Source organism: Anabrus simplex, chromosome 5 (assembly GCF_040414725.1).
Source record: "Anabrus simplex isolate iqAnaSimp1 chromosome 5, ASM4041472v1, whole genome shotgun sequence".
Taxonomy (NCBI): Eukaryota; Metazoa; Arthropoda; class Insecta; order Orthoptera; family Tettigoniidae; genus Anabrus; species Anabrus simplex.
This window is the reverse complement of record NC_090269.1, coordinates 340,106,692-340,134,612: the sequence shown is the minus strand read 5'-3', so window position 1 is coordinate 340,134,612 and position 27,921 is coordinate 340,106,692. Positions and strand designations below refer to the sequence as shown.

The 27,921-nt window shown below is 41.9% G+C and overlaps 2 protein-coding genes across 2 annotated transcripts in view; both read left to right on the top strand.

Annotated features, from left to right (window-relative positions):
• Positions 1-27,158, top strand: part of LOC136874083 (toll-like receptor 2) — a 35,899-nt gene extending 8,741 nt beyond the window's left edge. The window contains exons 2-3 of the mRNA XM_067147619.2: positions 20,634-20,736; positions 24,906-27,158. Of these exons, the coding sequence (XP_067003720.2) occupies positions 20,672-20,736; positions 24,906-26,043 (1,203 nt within the window). The 5' untranslated portion in view covers positions 20,634-20,671 and the 3' untranslated portion in view covers positions 26,044-27,158. The remainder of the gene's footprint in view (positions 1-20,633; positions 20,737-24,905) is intronic.
• Positions 1-27,921, top strand: part of LOC137500923 (toll-like receptor 13) — a 159,966-nt gene that overhangs the window by 79,297 nt on the left and 52,748 nt on the right. The window lies entirely within an intron of this gene.

Sequence of the window (27,921 nt, the reverse complement as noted above, 5' to 3'; positions counted from 1 at the left end):
GTTGAAATTGCAGGTTTGTCTAGAGTCGCCGTCATTTTCAATCGTTTATCCTCACCGATATCTCTGTTCCTGAACTTATGCAACCCGCTAAGTTCAGAATGCATTGCGGGGTAGGGTAAGCCTATATTATTGGAATGGTCATTTAGCGACTTGATTTTAGGATTACTCAAATCTCACCGAACTTATACTCCGCACGCCCTTACTTCTAAATTGACGTTTTGACCAATTTTGGCTCTGTCTGGTGGTTATGCGCTGAAACATAGACGTCCAACCAATCCCAAGCTGCCATTCATATCGACTTATATTGTCAGAGTGCTATCTCGAAGCCTACTTGCCGATTCTAAATTTACATTCGCCACGTGGTTAATGTATCTCGCTCAGCGTGTATGGGATTCGGTATGGTTCACGATCTTTTGCATTTTTTTTCAGTAATTTGTCTTTTGTCCGCCTCTGTGGTGTAGTGGTTAGTGTAATTAGCTGCCATCCCCGGAGGTCCGGGTTCGATTCCCGGCTCTGCCACGAAATTTGAAAAGTGGTACGAGGGCTGGAACGGGGTTCACTCAGGCTCGGGAGGTCAACTGAGTAGAGGTGCGTTAGATTCCCACCTCAGCCATCCTGGAAGTGGTTTTCCGTGGTTTCCTACTTCTCCTCCAGGCAAATGCCGGGATGGTACCTAACATCAGGCCACGGCCGCTTCCTTCCCTCTTCCTTGTCTATCCCTTCCAGTCTTCCCATCCCCCCCGCAAGGCCCCTGTTCAGCATATCAGGTGAGGCCGCCTGGGCGAGGTACGGGTCATCCTCCCCAATTGTACCCCTCGACCCAGAGTCTGAATTTGTTTTCAATCCAAATTCATTAGCTTTTCTGAGTGCGGTTTTACATTTTACGAAGACTGTTTAACGCGGTCGTATTGCATTGCTGTCCTCGCTGCCGTAGCGCGCTGGCGACAGAGGTAAGGCGATGCTCATTTGTTTTGCGAAACATCGATTTAGAAGTAAAGCCGCGCGGAGTATAGGGACAACTCAATGCCTGATGATTCACCGGCAGGTGATTCCGGAGAAAATAAAACAACAATGAAGCAAATCCATCTGAAACTCTTTTTTATGTATAGATATATAAGAAGTGCTGATATTGATGTTGCAGATGGAGCGGAGACTTGAGGAGTCTAGGGGGCTTAAACAATGTACATGCAGCAGGGGCTGCGGGAGGATATGGGGAGTTTAAACTAAAGTTTCAAGCTGTGTGAAATACAAATTAGTGCTAAATCTGAAATGTGATCATTGGGAGTTAAGATTGAATGTCTGATGAGCGGCTGCTTGTAAGGTTTTTGCTAGTGGTTTAACGCCGCACTAACAAATCGAAAACCGAGCTCGACAGCTGCAGTCGCTTAAGTGTGGCCAGTATCCAGTATTCGGGAGATAGTGGGTTCGAACCCAACTGTCGGCAGCCCTGACGATGTTTTTCCGTGATTTCCCAGTGAAATGCTGGAGCTGTACGTTAATTAAGACCACGGCCGCTTTCTTCCCACTCCTAGACCTTTCCTGTCCCGTCGTCGCCATAACACCTATATCTGTCGGTGCGACGTAAAGCAAGTTGCCAAAAAAAAAAATCGAAAGATTTTGGCGACGTAAGCGTGGGAATGGGCTAGGATTGGGAAGGTCTTAAATAAGGTACAGACCCAGCATTTTCCTGGTGTAAAAATGGAAAACCACGGAAAACCATCTTCAGGGCTGCCGACGGCGGGATTCAAACCCACTATCTCCCGAACACAGACGCACAGCTATGCGGCCAACTCAGTTGATCTGCATCTAAGTAGGCCAGAATAAGTCGGCGATGAAATGGTGAATATTGAACAGAGCAACAGTAATGAATCGGATCATGTCTTCAACGGTTGGTGGGGGAAACTGTGAGTGAGTATAGATAGTGGGGGCGTCGATGGTAGGTAATGTTTCTACGAATTCGGGTTGATAAGTGGATGAGCGGGAGGCGTGATTTGCAGCGCCTTCAGTAATTTGTATGAGGTTCCCCGCAGGTGCTGCAGTGTGAGCTACGTTAGAGCATCTGGAGATGGGGTGACGTGTGCAATAGCCGGGCACTGGATGTTCTGCCTTGCACTGGATGGTGTTCTGTTGTATATGAAACAGTACTCGCAACGGATTGGCTGCAGTGGGAGAGCTTTCGACGGTTCCACATTGTGATAGTGGCGGTGGATCGCTACCACACTTGCGAGGCCCCTATCGACGTTTTCGAGAGTGGGGAGAAGAATCACCATATAGGTGAGCCTAGAAGTGTTCTTAATACGAAAGGCTTTCCTGGCTGGAAACCTTCTGGTATGACTGGGTCCACACTCCGGATCACGTAATTGAACAGATTGTAGCGTGGTGGTGATGGTGGTTGTGGAGACTTGATCGAGGCTAAAGTGGTTATGTGGAGCCCAAGTGAGCTGAGCCAATGGAATGCTTAAGTCTCCACCCTGCGTCGTCGCCGTTGACCTTTAAAATTGCCCCATTTGAGGTGGCGAAGAGATCCGCGATTTCTTCCCGCCACATGTTATAACACTGAGGAGTTGAGAATATTTTAGAACGAGAACAAAACTCTGGAGTGTGATCTAGCAGAAGAAAGGTGCGAGAACCTGTGGGGGTCGTTTGATGGAAGCGAGAGTTGGGTAAGGGGTGGCGTGCTCCAGACATGGGGAGATCAGAAGAAACGGAGGTCTTAGTGAGAACGGGGGGTGGGTTGAGCTTCTGTGTGTATGTTGATTGTGGCGGGAGCTGTTACTGTGTCCACGGCGAGATGGCACGAAGCTGGCTCAGAGTCGGGTGAATGCTGCGGCAAGGTGCGCTTGTATGGACCTTTGAGTTCGTTCTCCGGGGCTGGCGGTACTGGTGGGTAACGGGCGCAGTAGGATGGATTGGCATGAGTAGACATAAAGGTAGTATGGTAAGGGTAGGGAATGGCTGCGGTGTCGGTCATTGATTAGGTGCTAATGGTGGCGGTTGAAATGTAGGCGACTGGGAAAAACGGTCAATAAGGATACATGATGACTTAATGGGCTGAAACAAAAAATAAGAACAACAGTAATGTGGATGGATAGCCAAGCCCAACAACCCTGTGTTCGATAACAGGTGAAAGAACCCACGCAGAACCCACGATGGAATGGGCTTGAAACACTGCAGCGAAGCGATGGAGTCCGAATGTGATACTTCAGGGTACTCTACTTAGTTCGCCTAGCTGTACACCTTTACAAGTAGCAGTAAACTAAGGTGTCTGATTTGGACGTAGGAGTGATCGTTGTACGCAAAGAAAGAAAGAAAGAAAGAAAGTAAGAAAGAAAGGAGGAAAGAAAGCAAAAATAACTCGACAATGTTGTGAGATGGACAGCAGGCAATGGTATGATGATAAAATGGGGTTAAAAGTCAGGTTTTGAGCTTCACTAATAAGAAAAGTCGTCTCTGTTTTAATTACTGCATTGATAGGGTGAAGGATCCCTGTGGGGATCAACGTAAGTACGTAGGTGTTAATATAAGAAGCACATCTTCATTGGGGTAATGACATAAATGTCCGACTCGTTGGCTGAATGGTCAGCGTACTGGCCTTTGGTTCAGAGGGTCCCACGTTCGATTCCCGGCCCGGTCGGGGATTTTAACCTTCATTGGTTAATTCCAGTAGTTCGGAGGCTGGGTGTTTGTACTGTCCCCAACATCCCTGCAACTCACACTCCACACATAACACTATCCTCCACCACAATAACACGCAGTTAACTACACATAACAGATGCCGCCCACCCTCATCGGAGGGTCTGCCTTACGAGGGCTGCACTCGGCATTAAATAGCCGCACGAAATTATTATTGTTATTATTATTATTATTATTATTATTATTATTATTATTATATGACATAAATGGGATTGTAAATAAAGGGTACAAATCTCTGCACATGATTATGTGGATATTTAGGGGTTGTAGTAAGTAAATATACTGGGAAAGAAAGGAGGAGGAAGACCAAGGAAGATATACTTGATGGGATGTAACAACTATAAGGAAGTGAAAAGAACAGCAGGATTGAGAGGAGAATGATGGCAGCGACAAGTCTTAGACTTTAGTGTATGGTGATGACGAGTAAGGATGTAAAGGAGAGGACATATACGTCTCTGGTGAGACCCCCAACTAGAGTATGGTTCCAGTGTATGGAAACCTCACCAGGATCACTTGATTCTAGAACTGGGAAAAATTCAAAGAAAATCAGCTCGATTTGTTCTGGGTGATGTCCGAAGAAGGAATAGCGTAACGAAAATGTTGCTAAGTTAGGGCTGAGAAGATTTGGAAGAAAGGAGACGAGCTGCTCGCCTAAGTGGTATGTTTCGAGCTGTCAGTGGAGAGATGGCGTGGAATGATATCAGTAGACGAATCAGTTTGAGTGGTGCTTTTAAAGAGTAAGATAGATCATAATATGAATATAAAGTTGGGATTCAGGAGAACAAACTGGGGCAAATATTCGTTGATAGGAAGGGGAGTTAGGGATTAGAATATTTTGCCAAGGAAAATTTTCCAATTTCTTTGCAATCATTTAAGGAAAGGCTAGGAAAAAAGGGATAATAAATCTGCCCCCTGGGTGACTGCCCTAAATGCAGATCAATGTTGATCGATCGATTGATTGAAGAAGTTCGCAGATATGCTTACCACAGAAACGCTCCTGTCAATGAAGGATATGTCCCAAAATCTGTACTACTAGTAGTGCAAGTTTCCATTCCGTACCCTGATGGGGCGAGGCCCTCTCTCACGCCAGGTCATGTGTCGCGGTGATTTGAGGTGTGGACAAGGGTGAGGGGGTAGCGGCCGTGACCTATAAAATGAACTGTTCCAGCATTCGCCTTAGTGAGGAGGAGGAATACCACTGAAAACCATTCACAGGATAGCTGACGTTGGGATCAGCCCATCGCCTCCCGAATGCAGAGCTGTAGAGCCGAAGCCCGTCTGCTCGGTGCTTCAATTATCTACTTGTCATGACTACCTACCGGGCTCTATGTGCATCTTGCAAAGGTCTTGTTATCTGCTTTGGACTTTCATCTTTCTCACTTGTCTGTATTAGGCCTACCTACTATTTCTTGAGCTTTGGACTTTAGGTTGGGGTGATGCTTGATAGGATCGTCATAAAAAAAGTGATCTGTTACTCACATGAGTATGTGTATTACTTATATCTTGGTATTACGCAAGTGAAAGTACTGTATCCTGCCTTTGTTCTATTAGTGATTTTTTGCCGAATTATATCCTCTCTACAACGTTTAGGATATTCCGATTACTTTTACAATATTATAGGTCTATATTATATTCTTGTAAGATGCCTCCATGGCTCAGGCGGCAGCGCGTCGGCCTCTCACCGCTAGGCTCCGTGGTTCAAATCCCAGTCACTCCATGTGAGATTTGTGTTGAACAAAGCCGAGGTGGGACAGGTTTTTTTTCCGGGTACTCCGGTTTTCCCTCTCATCTTTCATTCCAGCAACACTCTCCAATATCATTTTATTTCATCTGTCAGTCATTAATCATTGCCCCAGAGGAATGCGACAGGCCTCGGCAGCCGGCACAATTCCTATCCTCGCCGTAAGATGGGGGCTTCATTCATTCCATCCCTGACCTGGTCAATGACTGAAAAATAGGTTTTAGTTTTTCATTTTCATTATATTCTTGTAAATAATTTAGGATCAATATTTCATGCTGGCCGTGATTTGTGATTTTAAGGTTAACGATGATAGCGGTTATTACAGTATTAATAATGCGTATTATTCTAAAATTACCCAAAATTTATCCCACCTTTGTAAACTATATTGTTCGCTCAATTACATCAACATATTACGCTGCTGGCGCTCCCTAGCCATTTTCTTGAATGTTCACTCCTAGGATTTGCATTACCTGTTAATAAAGCTTGAAGTGAATTTTTGTACTTATATTTTTTTATAGTGAAGTTCATTGGGAAGTAGTTCATCCTATCAAATACATAATAAAAATGAGTGATAATGAAAAAAATGAAAATGGCGTGTGGCTTTTAGTGCCGGAGGACAGGTTCGGTTCATCAGATGCAGGTCTTTCGATTTGATGCCGTAGGCGACCTGCGTGTCGTGATGACGATGAAACTATGATGAAGACGACACATACATCCAGTTCCCGTGCCAGAGAAATTAACCAATTTTGGTTAAAATTCTCGACCCTGCCAATAATCGAACCCGGGACCCCTGTGACCAAAGGCCAGCACGCTAACCATTTAGCCATGAAGCCGGACAGTGATAATTGTATGTACTTACTGTATGTATGTATTTACGCGTCACGCTATCGCTAAAGGCGGTCAGTTTACCTTTTTTATATCTAGATGATGATAAGATATTATTTCTGTCATTGGGACTGTCACCATTCAACCTAGCGAACCTCCCCCACCCCACTGGATTCGACGTTAATATTGTTCGTTTTAGATTATGTTTACATGTCACCCCCTTCCCAGCCACATCCCGTAGGGATATTAGGGGTGTCATACCCCACAGAAATCTTTTTCCAGGTAGTAAGTCATGTGTGTGCCAGTTTGATTGAAATTGCTCCATGTATTCTAGACCCATGTTGGAACATACATACACAAACACACACACACATACATTTATACAGGATGTTCGGACATGGTCACGGTTCGGTCATGGTGACAAATGATTTGAAAAGAATAATTCGATATTTAGAGCCGTTGTCATTTTGACAGCTGCTGAAGTTAGCCAATCAGAACGCTTCGCGGGTGAATTCAAATCGACTTTGTGAGGCGATGTTGCTAAATATGCGCGTGGCTTAAGCCTCTACTTCATGAATTATTTTTCGTTTCCGTTTGGTGTAGAAAATATCAGGCTTTAAAATTCAACTTACTTTCAGTGTTTTAGATATACCAATTCCAATTCCAATTCCTAACTGAGGCTAATACCTTAACACTCGTAATGTGGTTTGCCATAATGGGATATACTATATGTACGAGATTTCGTGATTTTACGCTAAGGTTTTAACATTCAAAGACCGAACATTACTGCCTACTGACCACGGGTGCGTATTGTAAGGCGCAAGTATAGGCTACTTGTCTTTGAGGTTGAGCCAGAGGCACTCCTGAAGCCTGCGGTAATGTGATGGGGATGGCCCACGGAAAATAAACGGTGGTTGTTACGCGTGTATATTGACGGGGTGGAAGGAATACATTTGGTTGTAGGGCTGTTTTGTCATCTCTTATGTACAACCTGTGACAATAAAGTTCGGTGAATACTTCTGTACTAACAACTTAAATGAACAATACGCGACAGTGACCTCACTGTCCTTCGAAATATTCCCGTCCCATAACTATGCACTGCTGAGATCGGTGGTACATGTCCTGGAACCTTTGCAAGAAGGCTTCCTTTGGAATTGTGTTCAAAAGCCTCGATGCGTTTCTTTGGATGTCAGGAATATCCTCAAATCTCTTTCCTTTCAAAGCGAGTTTGAGTCGTGGGAATAGGAAGACGTCTGGAGGATTGAGATCTGGCGAGTATGTTGGATGTTCAAGTTGCACCACCCCGTTTTTTGCCGTGAACTGAGACAGCAGATTTCATCCTCAGTGACAATACAGTTCAAGAAATTAGGTGTCGCATCTGCTGTTTCGACAAAATCCTGTGAAGCCTCTAAATGTGCCTGCTTCTGATCGTCGGTCGAGTGATGCGGCACAAGACGAGAGCACGTTTTCCTCTTTCCTAACTTCTGGATAACAATTTGTCGCACGGTTTCACGGTTAATCTTCCGTTCATCCGCTATCATGCGCACAGTTAATCGCCGATCGTTCATGATTAATGTCCTCACCTTCTCAATGTTTTCGTCACTGACGGCGGTCGCTGGTCTTCCGCTACGGGGGTTGTCAGAAACACTTTCCCGGCCTCCTCGAAAACGGGCGAATCACTCGTACACACACTTCAAGGACAGTGCTTGATCTTCATAAACATGTACCAGCATCGCATGCGTTTCTTTCGGTGTCTTTCCAAGCGTAAAACAAAACTGTACATTGATCTTTCGGCCGTTCCTGTTCCTGTTCGCAGTTCAGAACCAACACACTAAACACGCACTGTGTCAAACAGGTCTTACATGGCACACACGCAATGGTCAACTGAACAACGTTGGGAGCAGGTGGTCAAAACCTGCTGCTACGCAGGTGCAGTGTTGCGTGCCGCCAGTGTTGCCGGATTGACCGTTCTGACTTCATTCACCGAACTTTATTGTCACAGGTTGTATATGAAAAAAACAAGGCATCACTGGTATATGTGTTTGACCGCCTGTACAGTTGAAGGTGTGCCCTAAAATTACCTCTACCCACAACCTCTATCCATTTACACAGGGGAAAAGTTATATGTTGCCTGATGGAAAAACTATGCATTGGAGGGCTAAGACCGGCTTGGGAGCATCAGTCGAAGAAAAAAACTTACCCCAAGGGGAGTGATTTGAACAGAAACCTCCGAGCTGAGAGGGTCGCTACGGCGACACTGGCTGAAACCAACGGTGTGTTTGTGTTTGATCCTGATTTCTGCGCATGGCTCTCGAGTCGTTCTTACACTACGTACAGATTTCGCAACACCGCCTCGCAAAGCCCATTTGAATTCGTCTGCGAAGTGATCTGATTGAACTTCAGCGGCTGTTAAAATTATAACTGTACGAGGTATCGATGTTTCTAAATCTGTTCGTGGTAGAGGGCGCAAAATTCCATCTCCTCAGTGTGACTGTGGTGTTCCCATATAGTCTATTCAGCATATTGTGTCCGAATGCAAGACAAGGGCATATCAAGGAAACATTTCTGATTTTCAGCTGGCAACACCTGCAGTCCTACATCGATCAGCACATTACATCTGAGGTCATAAGCACTTCTTGTTATGAGTTAGTGTAAACAGTTGTAAATATTTGTACACGATAAATAAATAAATAAATAAATAAATAAATAAATAAATAAATAAATAAATAAATAAATAAATAAATAAATAAATAAATAAATAAATAAATAAATAAATAAATAAATAATCCACAGTTCATTAGCCGCACTTAATCTACATCCACCTGCTGATATATAGCTTCAAAGGGGTGTTTCCCTGAATAATTTCCACATTGTGAGGAATTCCCTACCACTAGTTCTCCACTTCACCAGACGCCTTGAAGCATGAAGATCCAGTGATTAGTGAGAGAGTAGAATCACTAGCCCAAGTTTATGTATAAATGTTTTGTATTTTACCCGTGTAATTATCTGTAAAGTTAGCCTATGACGGGTGACTTTATGCTACGGCCGAGTCAGTCCTGAAACTGAGATAATGATAATGATAATAATAATAATAATAATAATAATAATAATAATAATAATAATAATAACAACAACAACAATTACGTGTGCTAGGCCTATTACAACCAGACCCTTCCGATAAGATTGGGCTGGATCTGCTGTGTACGGGAATCTTATTGTTGCGGAAGATAGTGTTGTGAGTTGCAGGAGTGTTGGGTGCAGAACAAACACCCAGTCCCCAAGCCAAGAGAATTAACCGTGTATGATTTAAATACCATAACTCAGCTAGCAATGGAACTCGGGACCCTGAGACCTGAAGGGTAAGACACTGACCATGGACCCGGATTGAAAAACACAAGTTATCCACATTTTTTCGCTTAATGAAAAAGCCATCACCTGAGTGAACTATCGTGTAGACTACACGAACCTGTCCTTCAAGTAGCGTAAGTGCAGCAGGTGAAGGGGAGGATAAAATTGACGTCCTGCTAGGCAGTCAACCACTGAATTGGTATAGTAATTTTAGTAGATACGGGTACGATTACAGCTTGCAGCTGAATTATTATAATTATTAACTGGAGTATTTTTAATTATCGTCATTTATAGGAAGTGCGCTTTATATCTATCGCCTTCCACTGCTCGATCTCCTGTAAGTATTTGTATGCTTCAATTCACTGGCGCCTGACTTGACTGTTCCTTCAGAAGATTTCCATTTGCCAAGGTAACCTTTGTACCGAAATCTGGAGACACTATGTCAAGCTTTTCTCGCTCAATAAGAGACATCACGCGTTATCTCGAGTACTGATATCTTTTACACCCACTTGGATATTATAATCGGACGATGACGATATCGAGTTAGAGGCAAAGTTAACAAACAGCTCATTGCATTGTGTAAGTCCTAGATATCCGTAGAATAAACTCTTTTTTTTTTAACAGAAATTTTATTTAAGACTAGCTATTGTACCGATGGAGCCTCCGTGGCTCAGGAGGCAGCGCGCCGGCTTCTCACCGCTGGGTTCCGTGGTTCAAATCCCGGTCACTCCATGTGAGATTTGTTCTGGACAAAGCGGAGGCGGGACGGGATTTTCTCCGGATACTTCGGTTTTCCCCATCATCTTTCACTCCAGAAACACTCTCCAATATCATTTCATTTCACCTGTCATTTATTAATCATTGCCCCAGGAGTGCGGCAGGCTTCGGCAGCCGGCACAATTTCTGTCCTCGCCGCTAGATGGGGTCTTCATTCATTCCATTCCTGACCCGGTCGAATGACTGGAAACAGACTGTGAATTTTTATTTATTGTACCGATCAAAATCGTGTTCGTTTTTGTACAGTAGGAGCAGAACTGTCATCTAGAGGAGATGAGTGGAATTTAATTAAATTTTCTCGGAGGAGAAAACAAACTCAGGAAACAAACTATCAGTGCAATGTTGTTGATCTAGTTCCAAATATGATCCAGACCTATTTCATACTGGATGGTGTGAAATTAATCCACATTTACAAATAAAAGTGCTAAGTAACCCCTCTACTTAACAGCCATGGATGCCAGTTTTGTTGAGTAAGCAGTGGATGTTCTATGTAAAATTTTCTGTTAATATTACGCCGCTGGTTGTGAAAAAGCCGGCCCCGCGGTGTAGGGATAGCGTGCCTGAATCTTACACGGAGACCCCGGGTATGATTCCTGGATAGGTCAGTGATTTTTACCTTCAACTGAGGGCTGATTCGAGGTCCACTCAGCCTACGTGATTACAATTGAGGAGCTATCTGACGGTGAGATGGCGGCCCCCGTCTAGTAAGGCAAGAATAGCGGCCGAGAGGATCCGTCGTGTTGACCACACAACACCTCGTAATCTTCAGGCCTTCAGGCTGAGCAGCGGTCGCTTGGCAGGCCATGTCCCTTCGAGGCTGTTGTGCCATGGGGTGGGTGGGTGGTTGGTTGGTTGGTTGGTTGGTTGGTTGGTTGGTTGGTTGGTTGGTTGGTTGGTTGGTTGGTTGGTTGGTGGGTTGGTTGGTTGGTGGGTTGGTTGGTTGGTTGGTTGGTTGGTTGGTTGGTTGGTTGGTTGGTTGGTTGGTTGGTTGGTTGGTTGGTTGGTTGGTTGGTTGGTTGGTTGGTTGGTTGGTTGGTTGGTTGGTTGGTTGGTTGATAGTGAAATACTTTACCTTTGTCAACGCTAAATTCCAAAGGACATGAAATTCTATTTTAATATTGTGAATAATATGAGACTTGGAATGTTTCAGTCTCAATAGCACAATGGCTACATGTTCAGTTGGTTACCAATAAGCTTGAGGGTCAGGTGTCAATCTCCCAAAGTTAAATTTTGTAAGAATGTAAAACCAAATTAAGAAATATCCTAATCCCCCAAACTGATTGTTTTCTTCCGGCTCAGCAACATTAGGGCTTCCGAGGCTCAGGGAGGTTTTCATTTCCCCCTTCCCCTCTTATTTTCTCACCCATTATCCAACTGATCGGGTATTAAACTTTCCCTTCTCATTGACGACTGACACTCCTCGTTGACGAATTAGCAATAACGATCAAAATTAATGAATATCTCTGTGCGGTAGAAATGTATGAGACATAAAATATTGGAAGTATTTTGTACTATATATTGCACCCGCCCCTACCTAACTGGCACCGGCATGAGATCTACAGGGTCGCTGACAGGTCAAGAAAAAAAATAGGCGCTGAACTAAAGTAAGCTTAGAGGCGTACAAGGGAGAAGAAGCGGGGCATATAACTAAAAATGAGAACACATTCGAATTAAAATATTTAACTCACAAACCGGTTTATTGAACCTTAATGATAATGGGAAATTATGCATTAAATAACACTAATGAATTACATTAAAATTTACAAATGCTTGTTGTAGGTTGTTTGTGGACCTCAGTCCGTTATACGTGATAGAAACGAGTACGTTATCGCGAAGCGATGTATCGTGACATATAGCGAATGGAAATTTTATCATAACACTGAGGCTATATTATCGCTAACACATAAAACTAACATGCGTCCGACCACACGTCTGAGCAATCCCTATTCTAATAAAGACCTAGATTTCCCAATGAAATGACAAAAAAAAAAATGAAATTACACACATATGATACAACACCTGGGATCGAACCGACCCTCGCTATTCTAGGCATCGTCGAGCTGATGGACAGAACCACCACTGACCTTATGTACAACCACACATGACATAAAAACACATACATGGTACATGATATGCAAGAAAAATACGTAAAAGGCACTTGATCTTCCTTCTGACACTGTAGGCCTCCAATGCCTACGTTGAGCATCGAACTGACAACCTCTTGCGATGAAGGCAGGGTCCTGTAATCCCTATCTAATTATACTCGTACAATTAACAACGATTCATTGGCAAACATTACCATTATCGGCCGGGTCGCTTGCTAATTATTACGCTGCTCTGGTGTGTTAGGTAAATCACATTATTTCGCCGTTGAAAGAAACCAAGTTCATTTCCACAGCCAAGTCCCTCCTTCCTCGCTTACGGGACATTCAAACAAAAAAAGAAACACACTGGGCCAAGGCCAGACGGCGGTTGACCCTCCCTTAAGGTCAACACCCACATAACCTTCCCTTTCCAAAGGGAACCGTAACATTTCACTCGGAAGTACATCTCCAATATCCTGCGGCCTTACCAGACTCGCGCAAATCACTTTGAATTAAACACATATCTACCCAGCAGTATCATATCATTTTTTACAACACGACTCCCGTATCATAATGGTAATCTTTGCCTGATTGTTATTATTATTATTATTATTATTATTATTATTATTATTATTATTATTATTATTATTATTATTGCCGTCCTACATAGCTTACCCGCTACCTTACTTATGCATGGTCATCGTGCGGAATCTATTCAGCAACTACAACACACTTAAGCACTCGCGCAGCAATTAACATCTGATTACTGACTGCTAATTAATCGAAGGTCGGCACATGGCTACATTATCATCACACGGCAATACATGCATTAATTAATTAATTTTCACATGAATCGATGTTTAACACACTTATTATGATCACTTCCTGGTATATTTAATCACAGAATCAATTTAAACATATCACTCCCTATCTAAGTATTTCAAAGGGTGGAGTTGTTGTTGTGGCTGTCAGTCCGGCCAGTGAATCTCGCAGCTGCGTGCCTTACGTACTATTGCACTTACCGTTTCACATACCATACACTTATCAAATTAATGAATACTCTAATAACTACTCTCACTGCACTCCCATAAACTAATTATTACTGGTCTTCTGACGCTCGTAAACAAACAGAATCTCCCAAGAAAGAAATAAATGAATGAATCTCTATCCTATGCAAAGCTAAAGTATTATTTTCCCTTAATTATTTACACTCGATTACTCAGACCTGTAGTCGGTTTCCTAAGCTAAGACTTAATTACTACGCGCCCATTCCGGCGCTCTATTTCAACAGGACTACATCTTTAAATCTCTTATAGCGTCAGTTTACAATAAATATTCCCATCCCTTCTATGCATGCCAGATATTAGAACTTTGTACTCATCTCTATCACATGATGATGCCTTCGTCAACTCGGGAAGTCCATTCTGAGTTTACTCCTCCTCCATGGGCACCACGGTGATGACTTCCATCTTGAAGTTGATGAGCCATTGTTTGATGATGTTGGAGCCGCTAACACTTAATCCTGTACAGACACAACGTCACTGTTTAAGTAACACTCCGGTTAACAGCGTTCAATGTGAACGTCCGGTCACGATCTCCTATGCGACTACGTAAGATTATTATATTATAGTAATCATAATAATATGACTTTTCACGTCACGGTTTTCCAAAAAGTTAACACTGGCGTCACAGAGATCAAACTAAACACTGTTTATGCAAAATTGTATTATTTCACTTAAAATAGGAATTAATTTCACTTGAACAAAGACCTAACGAGGGCTTAACGGAGCATAGCTTCGCCGTCGATAAGCCGCAAACCCGGACTGACGCTTGTCCCTTCCTGCAGTAGTTTTTACTAGGGAGCGATACCCCTTCCACTAATTTGCGTAGCGCCTATTCCCGGCGTACTCGACGTAAAATAGTACGGGTGATCGGTGACCAATATCTAGTTGGTGCGATTGAGACATAACCACTCAATTATCCTTCGGTGAATCTCTTTAAATTAATTAAAATATGTTCTGCTTCCCCTACCACACGGGGTGAAGTCCCTCCGTCGAGGACGTGTCGTGAGAATAACCAGATGGCCCAGTACTTTTCCACGCAGAAACCACACAGTATTCTTTCTTCGGCTGAAAGTTATCACGGAAGAGGACATTAAACACTTTAAATAAATGTCCCAATGACATTTATCCCTTTTAAATCGGGAGATGAGCCCCTAATTCGAGTTTTATTAATTTCTATCTCGTAGGTAATTAAGTTGGCCAGTCCGATTCCAAGATGGCTCCTATATTCCGTTTCGAAAAAGTTAGTTTCCCCTCATTCTGTGAGTCTTGAGGAGGGATGTCTTCTCTCGAGTGATGTCACAGAGAATCCCCATTCATAACACCTCCCGGGTCTAAGTTAGCTTGGCTTCATCAGCGGGGCCCCCGCTACACAAAGGATAATACTGCGCAATAAGTCGCAGACAAAGAAATCTCGTAGAATGATTTTAAAATACACAATTTATCTATCTCAATGGTATGAATATTAATTAGTTTTGGTATGACCTCTATTAATAATATGAATATTAATCATTTTCAGCGTTCTTTCCCTTTAATAGCATTGCGTGCGTAATTACGGAGATCGATATCAACCCAAGGTCCTTGGATCATGCCCCTGTCGGGTTCAATATATCTCGTTATTGATAAATTTTAGACAGAATGAATATTTGCATAGATTTTTGGAGTTGTGTAGTATCAGCAGCCATTTCATTTGAGTTTTACTTTATAATTGTTATGTTCTTCAGTCTGCCAAAACTAATTTTGAGAAATAAATCTATAAAATATTTGAAAAAGAAAACACATATGTTTACATTATTATACTTGGAAAAGAGATAATTTAAAGACAATGGCATGTGTCGTTCTCAAAGGCACATCATCAGAATATGTCAAATAACGCTCAAAAATTTATGTTTTTTCTGTTTAAATACTTATGAACTTGAAATCTGCAACTTATCTTAATTAAGTCCTGCTTTGTCTCCAGATAGTATATGCATCATCATTATAGACTGATATGCATTTCAGCGCTAATTCTGCAACACTATTCATTTCCTTTTTCCCTTCCTTTCTAAGATTCCTCATTACTGCCCAGAAGTGTCTCCCTGCCGTTTGACCTAGCCTTTCCAGGTTAATACCGAAATCTTCCCACGGCTTCTTCTTGGATTCAACAATATTTGTTTCATTCTGTTTCTTATATGTAGGTTAAATTCCCGGTCTGCATTACTCCCTGTTTGAAGCCTTTCTGATACGCCTTACTTTTACGTTTATAAGCAGTCCTCACTTCATCATTCCACCAAGATGTTCGCTTTTCCCCATCTTTACAGAATTCGGCTTAATATCCTTAACCTTCTTACAGTCTATTGTTTGGAACTTTTCTTCGCTAATCATCGCCTTGTACTTCTGACTAATTTTCTCATCCTGGAGATTTTTACCCTTATTCGTCTGGAGACAGATGTCATTTTCTCTATCCTAAGCCTATTCATTAAAGAAACAGGAAAATTACATGGCCTCCAAAATACCAACGTGAGAGGAGGCGTCCTTGCACTCCTAATACACTTTATTTAAAACCTATTTGGCACTAGGCCGCATATGCAAGGGCTAACCCCATACTAAAGAGGTGAATCGATAGGAAAACTTATTAAATTTCGAAACGAAGAAAAATGGTTGAGAAAACGTAGTCACCTCAAGAACAATATGAAAGGGAGCTCGAGAGGGTAGGCACTCTCTATCCCAATTTGTAGTTTAAAGAGATAGAATTTATACCAAGAGTCTTTTACATTTTAAAGGAAAGTTACATGATAAAAGTTTCGAACCCGCCCCGAGGGTTAAACTGCTGAGCTAGCAAGAAAATAAGTTATTAAAAGGCCATTACCTTATGGATGAACCGCTGCCCGACGAAAGAGGCGCTTCCCGCCCCCTGCCACATAATTTACACTTTGAGAGATGTTACTGAAGTGGCCCAGAGACCCGAAAACCAGCAGTTTATATACCCTCGCGGAACATTCGAGACCTTTCATGAATGATAACACCCGCCCACAAGCTTTTTATTGGACGGCCAAAAGATTACAAGTCAAAACTGAAGAAGACATCTAGGATTGGTGGACAATTAATTACAAAAATTACTCATTGGTCGAATTCAAAACTGGGGAAAGAGAAGGGTTATACAGCCAACCTAAACAATGACAGAAAGAAATTTAACAAAGAACAAACTTATGCATACTAAAATTCTTCAAAAAAAGTTCTTTCACTTCGCACTAGGGTGCACCGTTGTATTTCTTCAGTAGTGCCATCTAGAAGAGAATGTTCACACTTCTCACTACAGAGAAAACAAAAATAAATCGAAAAAGACTCAGTTCAGAACTCTTCAAAATTTACAGATAGCGTCATCTTCTGATAACCTTTAGAATTAACATGGTTGTTAGAGTTCAGGCTTCCTCCAGTAGAGGAGTTTCAACTGGCGCAAAGTTTGAATTAGCGGCGCGGAGGTGTACCGCCTGGTACACCCATCTTTACAGAATTCGGCTTAATATCCTTAACCTTCTTACAGTCTATTGTTTGGAACTTTTCTCCGCTAATCATCGCCTTGTACTTCTGACTAAATTTCTCATCCTGGAGATTTTTACCCTTATTCGTCTGGAGACAGATGTCATTTTCTCTATCCTAGGCCTGGAGATACCAGACGAGTGGGCCGTGCGGTTAGGGGCGCGCAGCTGTGAGCTTGCATTCGGGAGTTAGTAAGTTCGAGCCCCACTGTTGGCAACCTTGAAGATGGTTTTCCGCGGTTTCCATTTCATACCAGGTAAATACTGGGCTGTACCTTACTGTAAATAAGGCCGCGGCCGCTTGCTTCCCACTCCTACACCTTTCCCAACCCATTGTCGCCATAAGACCTATCTGTGTCGGTGCGATGCAAAGCAAGTTATAAAACAAAGAGAGATACTTATTTCATTACAGACTGGATACTAGTCTCTATCATCAAAAAATCCTCGGAATACTCGCACATTCCAAACCGATTTACCTCCCTCCTATGTGTAGGGATAAATAGTCTTATGCTCGAAGAATATATTCATAATTGCTAATCCCATACTAACACAAAAGTCCAGTAGACGCTTCTCACTCCTACTAGCTTTCACATCTTCCCTACCTTTATCCATCACCTTCTCGTACCCTTCACTTCTATTTCCAACTCTCGCACTGAAATCGTTCATTAGCACTATCCTATCCTTGCTGTTGACCCTGACTACGATGTCACTCAGTGCTTCATGAAACTTGTCAGCTTTATCCCCACTTGCACCCTCACATGGTACACTGAGACAATTCTCGCCCTAAATCCTCCAGTTGCCAAATCTACCCACATCATTCGCTCATTTACATGCCTATCAGAAACAATGTTGCTGCAATAGTATTCCTGATGAACAGTCTTATCCCACACTCTGCCTTTCCCTTTTTAACACCCTTCAAAAGCAATTTATAATCTTCTGTCTCTTCCTAGTTATCTCCCCTTACGCAAAAAAACCAAACCAAACCCCCCCGCCGCAACAGCCCCGAAGGGCCATGGCCTATCAAGCGACCGCTGCCCAGCCCGAAGGCCTGGAGATTACGAGGTGTCGTGCGGTCAGCAAGACGAATCCTCTCGGCCGTTATTCTTGGCTTATTAGACCGGAACCGCCATCTCGCCGTCAGATAGCTCCTCAATTTTAATCACTTAGGCTGAGTGGACCTCGAAACAGCCCTCAGATGCAGGTAAAAATACCTGACCTGGCGGGAATCGAACCGGGGCCTCCGGGTAAGAGGCAGGCTCGCTAGCCCTACACCGCGATATCCCCTTACCCTAATATCATCAATTTCCAACACAACCAGACGATCCTCTTTGCTGACTCAATCAGTTCTACTTTATTACTTCCACAAGCCCTATTAATATTGATAGTTTCCCATCGAATTCTGTTTCGTGTGCCAAATAATTGTTTCCAAGGAATCCCTCGCCTTTCAGATGGAAGTGGGATTCCGTTACTCCCATAGGTCCGAAGCTTGCTTAAAATGTTATGAGCTCGGTAAATTCTATGAATCAGGACGCTACCCTACTTACACATGGCCCGAGTGAGGCTCTTTCATCTATGGGATTAGGGACGATCGGTGAATTGTATAGTCCAAGCAGTCTGAGCGGTTACGTGCCAGATGCGACCGTGCCGGATGCGACCCGGCCATTATCGTGCCAATAGCGACCGAGCGGATAAGCACCGTGCCGCATGCGACCCATCAATCACTTACAATTGATCTGCATTAAGGGCTGTCACCAAGTGGCAGATTGCTTATAAGTAGCTAACTTGGTCTTTTCTAAAATAAAGGTCTGATACCGTTGTTAACAGGTTCGAGTGCCATTGGTCGAAAGAAAAATATAATAATGTTGCTGGCTTTACGTCCCAGTAACTACTTTTATGGTTTAAGGAGACGCCGAGGTTGCGGAATTTAGTCCCGCAGGACTTATTTTACGTGCCAATAAATCCACCAACACAAAGCTGACGTATTTGAGCATGTTCAAATACCACCGGACTGAGCCAGGATCGAACCTGCCAAGTTGGAGTCGGAAGACCAGCATCTCAACCGTCTGAGCCGTCTGAGCCACTTAGCATGGATGAAAAAAAATATTCATCAGAATGTTGGCCGGCAGGGTAGGAAAGTTGGTGGTAGACAGTTTCTGATCACTAGATTGCATGCCATAGGCCGGGATTCAAATCCAAACCTTTTCTCAGTGTTCAAATGGAGTGAGGTGATATGATGCTGTTGATGGTGATTCGGCCGTCGGATGGCGACGTAAAGCATTGAGCAGACCCCTTGGTGTTATTCGAGAGGAGTAGGCTACGTACCGAAGCCGGGTTTCATCTCTCCCTACTCCATTATCATAATCCCAAATCCAGACGCGCAGGACGCCCAAGGGTGTCAGGTAGAAAGACCTGCACCAGGCAAGCCGAACACGTCCTCGGACACTCCTGGTATTAATAGGACACGATAAATGAGTAGGCCTAAGTCGTAAATAATTTCAGAGAATTAGGATCTTTTTTTTTTATTGCTACTGGCATTACGTCACACCGACACAGACAGGTCTTAAGGCGACGATGGGATAGGAAAGGGCTAGGAATGGGAAGGAAGCGGCCCTGGTCTTAATTAAAGTACAGCCTGGTGTGAAAATGGGAAACCACAGAAAACCATTTTCAGGGCTGCCGACAGTGGGATTCGAACCCACTATCTCCCGGATGCAAACTCAGGGCCGCGCGCCTCTAACCGCATGGCCAACTCGCCCAGTAAAGACGTAAACGCATCACCATGTTTCGTATTGTAAAACGATTTTCCCCCAGAAGTGTTATGTAAAGCAGGGGCAGTAGTTGCTTATAGGACTTATTGAAATGGCATTGCACTTCGGTTAGCTTACCTTATGTTGGGTGATGACACAACTTATCAAATGACAATTTGTTTGTCAACGCCGGTCGCATCGGGCACGGTTACAGATTATGCGGTCGCTAGTGGCACGGGTCGCATCTGGCACGCCACCGTCTGAGCACAAGGATGGCCATGACTCCGAATATGTCCGAGATACCCACTTATATTTCATAGTAAGTGGTATACTGTCTCTCAGGACCACTTGCTATACTACTCGGCCGTTGTCCACGGTAGCAAAAGAAATTTAATTGTTTACTTATACCATCAAGAGATTGTGAGCAGTTGTGGTGGTGGTGGTGATTATTGTTTTAAGAGGAAGTACAACTGAGAAACCATCTTCTACTAACACCAGTCAGAGAGGAAAAAAATGGAAGGGTAGGAAAAATAAATTGTTATAATACGTAAGTTCAAAATGAACATATAATAAGTTATAAACACATTTTTAAAATATTATCTGAACAACATAATAATTATTTCCATAAATAGTCTATCTAATTAACTATAAAACAAAGAAGGAAGTAATGTAAATTGAATTTACAATTTCTTGAACATGTAGTAATTGCTTCCGCAGAACTTTCTTAGGTTATTTGTGGCCTCAATCTAATGTATCGAGTGCACAGTAAAATTAATTACTAGACATGTCAGTAACAGCATCTTCTTATGCACGCCTTTCTGTCTGCTTTTACGTTTCAGATCTCCGTTTCAAGAACTGTTACTGAATTTACGATGTAATGCAGCATTGCAGTACTTTGTATGAAGACTACTTCCAGACAATGCTCTGCTTTAAGAAATGCAGGTAAGCACAACATTTTGAAGGGTAGTTTCCTAGCGTTACGGGAATGAGTTTGATTTAATATAGTGACGTAATACGTAGAATGGTTCATTCGCTGTCACCGAGCGAGTGGCGTATGGTTTGTGTCACGTAGCTGTCAGGTTGCATTCGGGAGGTAGTGGGTTCGAACCTCAATGTCGGCAGCCCTGAAGGTGGTTTTCCATGGTTCCCCATTTCCACGCCAGCCAGATTCTGGAGCTGTACATTTACTAAGATCACGGTCGCTTCCTTCACACTCCTAGCCCTTTCTATTCCATCGTCAGCATAAGACCTATCTGTGTCAGTAGGACGTAAAGCAATTTGTAGAAAAGACATCATTCACTGGTATGTTATACAAAGGACGAATGCTAATTCGATTTGCGTCAAAACTGTTGCACTGACAAGGGAAGTATCACACCTTTCATGACAAAACTAATCTTGAAACGCCAATGGCAGTAGCGAAGCGATGGGCCATAAGAAAACGTACCCAAAAATAAGTTAGTTGCCACTTTAAACTGCGAGACCCCGAAATCAAAGCGGGAATTAGGCTACATCAACTCAGTGAACTGTGCCAATGGACAACCCTGCCTCAAGTGGAGATCGAATGCACTACGCAGGAAGACGCGACGTGCCATAATATGAATTGGCGTACCAAGCGACCACAACTCAGCCAGAAGGCCTGCAGATTACGAGGTGACGCATGGCCAGTGTTACGAATCCTCTTAGTCGGTTGCACTCTTTGAAAGGCTCTAATAAATTATAAAGTTTCTCTAACCGTTAGGGACACCTGTCTGTGAAGACCGTAGTAAACTAGGGGAAAATCACTATTTTTGCCATCATAATTTGGACAGGTGTACTTACACTAGGTGGACAAAGATTACCACTTGCAATGAATGGACATCGTAAATTGTTATTAGCTTATTACATACTGGTTAACTTTCATGACAGTTTATTCCTTGCGATCACTTTCTTTAAGATTGCTAATTCACTTTAAACTCTCGGAGGGGTAAACTCGGAAACTGGTCATGTGACATGAATTATATTTTTATAGCTAGTACCCACAGGATGTAGTTAAAAATGGACTACAATCATAACTTTTGGTAAAATAAACTTGTATTAAATTTTTTGATATTGCTATTCAAATTTTCATAAACTTTGTCGAATATTTTATAACCTTTTTTTCATAAATAAAGACCTGCATTCGTTATTGTAGTTCACGCTTAAGAAAATTGCTCAATAAAACAGTGTGCCAAATGGTATTGCTCTATCATTAATGGTTACAGAGTTATTCAAATTACATTTCTACTTGCAGGGCTGAGTGGCTCAGACGGTTAAGGCGCTGGCCTTCTGACCCCAACTTGGCAGGTTCGATCCTGGCTCAGTCCGGTGGTATTTGAAGGTGCTCAAATACGTCAGCCTCGTGTCCGTAGATTTACTGACACGTAAAAGAACTCCTGCGGGACTAAATTCCGGCACCTCGGCGTCTCCGAAAACCGTAAAAGAGTAGTTAGTGGGACGTAAAGAAATAACATTATTATTCGAAATTTCTACTTTGTTAAATTGTATTTTACTTCTGTTCGCTACATTACTTCATCAAAACTTTCTGAAGCCACCTGAATCCGTCGACAGAGGCAGATATTCATCAACATTTGAGGGATACTGGAAAAGAGTCATATGCCTCATGTCTCGTAATTTTGAGATATATATACATGATCACGTAGCCAATAAGAACGAATGGTTCAAACTGTTTGCGTAGTTTCCAAAGTGAATGCAATAGACTGTGGGATTGATTCTTCTGATATAAGGAGAGCAATGGTAATGTGATTAGGTGGAAGAGAACGTTGTATATCGTCGGTGAAGAAGCAATATCTCGTATGTCACAATGCTCTTCCTATCCATTATTTTCCATAAGACTGGCCACGCCTCCCAGTCATATATGGGTATGCAGTTCATCAGAACAATGTTCGTTGTGTTAATTTTCGTATGCACAGGTGTAAAGAAAAATGAATCTTAAATACAGCATACTGTAGAAATGCGTAAATACGGCATGCTAACATGCATTCCTATAGTGCGGTACTGTCAGGTATATTCTTCTACACATAACGAAAAATGTTCTGATAGAGTACATATCCATGGCTGGGAGGCGTGACCAGACTTACGGGAAATAATGCATAAGAAGACCATTGTGACAGACGAGCTTTGTTTCTTTAACGGGGATATACAACAGATATTTGCATAAATTAGTGATGTTATTTGCTTTACGTCCCACCAACTACTTTTACGGTTTTCGGAGACGCCGAGGTGCCAGAATTTGGTCCCGCAGGTGTTCTTTCACGTGCAAGTAAATCTACCGACACGAGGTTGACGTATCTGAGCATCTTCAAATACTACCGGACTGAGCCAGGATCGAACCTGCCAAGTTGGGGTCAGAAGGCGAGCGCCTTAACCGTCTGAGCCACTCAGCCCGGCTATCAATTAGAGAAACACCGCTTCTCGTGGTCACTCAAGCATCGAGGACGGTGTGATAGCTGTGAAGTTCCCCAGTGTGCGAGAAATAAAGGCTGCTAAGTTCAGGGATTTGCAGATTCTACTGCTGTGTGTACCATCTATATATCTAAGCTTCATTTTATCAGTTACTGAGATAAGAGTTCAATAAGTCTTGCGCTGGAAATCAGAGAATAGAAACTGGACAGATTCCAGTATCCTGTCAGATCTAACCATTAAGCATTCGTTCTTGTTTCTTGCAATGATATAAGCATTATAAAAATGAAAACCTACAAACTATTTTCCAGTCAGTAACCAGGTCAGGGATGGAATGAATGAAGTCCCCATCTAGCGGCGAGGATAGGAATTGTGCCTGCTGCCGAAGCCTGTCGCACTCCTCAGGGCCAATGATTAATGACTGACAGATGAAATGAAATGATAGTGGAGAGTGTTTCTGGAATGAAAGATGACAGGGGAAACCGGAGTACCCGGATAAAAACCTGTCCCGCCCCCGCTTTGTCCAGCACAAATCTCACATGGAGTGACGGAGATTTGAACCACGGAACCCAGCGGTGAGAGGCCGACGCGCTCCCGCCGAGCCATGGAGGCTTCCGATACAAGCGTTAATTCATCAATAAAATTCAAAATAGTTGCTTCTTCAATATCCACTGTCCTATTTAAAATGGTACTCTCGAAACCTTTCCTTTTACAACACAAACGAAGTACAGTATTATGCTCAGTAGGCCTAACTAAGCGGCACATGCGACATACGCATTGCTCTTCTTTACACTAAAATGAATAATAAATGCATAAGATGTTATTGTTTTTAACAAATATTCAACAGATTGTGTGTAACGTTGCCTCTTTTAAGAACTAGTTTCAATAATTATAATTCCATGTCCCATTTCTACAGATTACAGGGTTAGAGAAAATCCTCGTTGCTATAAATTTATTGTTTTGTGGCGTATCGATAGCTTACTTGTAATACCACGTGTGTCCCAATGCTTTTTCTTCCCATTATTTTCCTTAAGGTTGTTCACGACTCCTAGCCATATACTTTATGGATATGCAGGCCACCAGAACAATTTTCGTTGTGATAATTTTCCTATGTTAATGTATAAAGGAAAATGCACCATGCAATCATTGTACTGAAGGAATGCGTAAATTCGTCATTCAGATAAACATCCTTATAATATGGTATGACAAGGTTAATTATCATTTACAGATTAGCATAGAAAAATGAACACAACAACAATTCTTCTCATGGACTGCATATCAGTATGTGCATATCGAGGCGTGACCAGTCTTAAGGGATATAATAGTTAGGAAGAGAATTTCGACAGACGTGGTATTAGAAGTAAGCCATCAATATGCCTCTTTTCACTGGGTCACTCATATCACAGCCAAGTACTTCAGTTCCTTGTTGATCATTGTAATATTAACCACTTGTGACAGAGAGAACACAGTCTGCACAAATGTGTGGTACAGTTTGGAACTTACTGGCGAGAAATTTGAAGTCAGAAAGAATCTTTTCCCTAACATATATGTGAGCGCAGTGTCTAAAAAGGTTAGAGGATAAAGGAATGCATGGACCTTTTTACATACATTAATATGATCTTGATTACTTTCTTGTATTTCATTGTTAACTACAGATACATATTTTTTTCTAGGTGGCGCTCTTCGTTGATGATATCAGTTATACTGATCTTCCTGGGTGTAGATCTACCTCCAGAAGCAGCTACTATCGTTCGTACAGAAGAAAGCATCTCTCTCGACCTACGAGATATGTCTATACGAACTGTACACGAGCGCCAGTTCAGTTCGTATAGTCTTACAAGAAATCTTTTTCTCTCCAACAACCTTATCTACAGTATCCATAAAGACGGTTTCTGTGGTATGAATTCTCTTTTCATGTTGGATTTGTCAGATAATGAACTACAATATATCCACCCAGAAACATTTAAGTGCTCTCCAGTTCTTAAAAAGCTTTACCTGAAGAATAATCATATGTTAGCTTCTGGAATTAATCATGCGTTTCTTTATAGTAATTCTATAACATATGTGGACATTAGTTATTGTAACTTTAAGAAATTTTCAAATGAAATGTTTTCTGGTATGACTAGTTTAAAGCAAGTCATTGCTATTGGAAATGAAGCTTGTCCGAGGACTATAACACAAATCTCTATCGATCATATCTACTGTGGACGTCATACACCTGATCATCACTCGAAGCATAATGACACAATATCTAATCAGACAAGTGGCAGATTTGAAGGGAGAAATAATAAAAGTGAGATCATACAAACAACAACAACAACAACAACAACAACAACAACAACAACCACCGTAATATCAACAAAACTGAAAAATTTGGTGGAAAATGATCTCCATGCATCTGTAACACCGTCTGGAACATTGAACGTAGTAAGTGACGAAACGACTTTTAAGGACAGAACTATTACTTCTTCGAAGATGGATGAAACAGAAAAAATTGTATCCAAACATAAAAACTCAGATGATTGTGCCAATAAAGCTGAAAAAGACCATCATGACGAGCAGAATTATTGGAAATATGTTATAGCTCTCATCATTGCATGTGCTAATGTCTTATTGATCATCAATACGCTATTGCTAATTCTCCTGCTACGACGTCGAAACAGTCATATTTCTGTGGGCGATGGAACGTTCTCCGACCAACGACCAAAGAACTTTGTTAACGAAGACGAAACGTTATTGCAAAGTGAAGTGAATTTGCTTCGACACAACGAAAAGGGATCTCTATATATACCACGAGGTCTTGAAGGATAAGATTTCCCCTACCCGCCTCGGCACGGAGTAGAATCGACTGGCTCACCTTATGCAGGGTCCCATTTGTTCCCAGGAACTACCTGGTACTTATTCTTGAAGTTTTCTGACTGATGAATCCCACGAGAAGAATAACGGCCGATAGGATTCGTCGTTCCGACTACATGACGTATGTTGGGAATTCAGCCCGAAGGCTGGTTTGATCCTCCACCAAAAGCTGTCATACATAGCTTATGTGTCACTGAAGAGACATACTAGGAAAATGAGGAGTGAGGTAGTTTCCCAATGCTTTCCTCACCGAGCCAGAAGTTGTTATTACATAACAGTCTGCCAAGGCCACTGAAATGCATGCACCAACCGACCCTGTGAGAACATTTTCACACTATTCATTACAGACTGGCTGCATAAGATATTACTTCCATCGTTAATACCTCGGTCACTTTCATATTGTCAAAGCCAAGGATAAGACTGGGACAGTTCAATGAAAGTAACAAATTTTTTCTAGCCCATACCACAAGACATAGTGCATCTGTTCAAAAGGTGCTGTTTTCACTGCAAAATAAGAATTAGTATTTCGTCCACAGTAGCTGAATACTATTGAATGTCATGGGCAATCCAGGCCAGAAATGTGTAATTCCTTAAAAGTTGTATCAAACCTGATCATAGATACGTTCCATGTGGCCTTTTATTTTACTTCCTTTGCGCTTTTCCCACAAGTTTCTTAAGGTGAATATAGCACCTTTGGAACAGACACTCCTCAAATCTTCCATTTCATGCGATATCAAGCTACATAAGTACGAATGGGAGAGAAAGAGCAACGCAGTCAAATGTATGTAAATACACGAGGAAAACAGATTGGATGATTCAAAATGCCATGATAGCTTGTATGATTTAATAAGGTTTATTTGTTTGTAACCATTTTAAGATTTGTATAAAATGAATGATAAAGATGTTTAAAATTTACAAACATTTATTGTATACACCAAATTACTGACAGTTCTTCAAAGTTTAACCACATATCGTCATTGCGCCTAGAGAAGTGACTATGTGAAATACTCCATCTTAGAACACTGGCCAGGGGTATTTTCAGGCGCAACGGCGATATATATATATATATATATATATATATATATATATATATATTCAAATAGTTCATTAAATTTTGGATTTAGTATTGTATATTTCAAAATTATTTATGACATTCGAGGTATCATTAATTTGGTTTGAAAGTTATACTTTACGTATAGACACACTTTATTTTAATTTTGTCAATTTAAAGCATATTTTCACATTAGTAACATGTTCATCTAGTTTGAAAGATGAAATACCTCGCAATGTTACTTTCAATGAGCCTGAATTTCTGTATCTTATTTTCACGGAACTATTCATTAAATAAACTAAACCATTTTGAAAAATTAGTGTATGTAAAACGACAAATAAAAATGAATAAATGATATGTATTTATCAAACATGAAAATGTTGTTACAGTTAATAACCACCTATTATGTATTTTTGCGTCCGGCTCCATGGCTAAATGGTTCGCGTGCTGGCCCTTTGTTACAGGAGTCCTGGGTTCGATTCCCGGCAGAGCCGGGAATTTCAACCATCATTGGTTAATTCCGCTGGCACGGGGGCTGGGTGTATGTGTCGTCTACGTTATCATTTTATCGTCATCAAGTCGCGCAGGTCGCCTAAGGGAGTCATTTCAAAAGACCTGCACCTGACGAACTGAACATATCCTCGGACACTCCCGACACTAAAAAAGTTATAAGCCATTTCAATTTTATTTCATGTATTTTTACAAGTTTATTACGGGGGCGAGAGTAGAGTGATATATAAAAATAATCGAAAATATTGTCAAATCCATAGTTTATGGGGGTC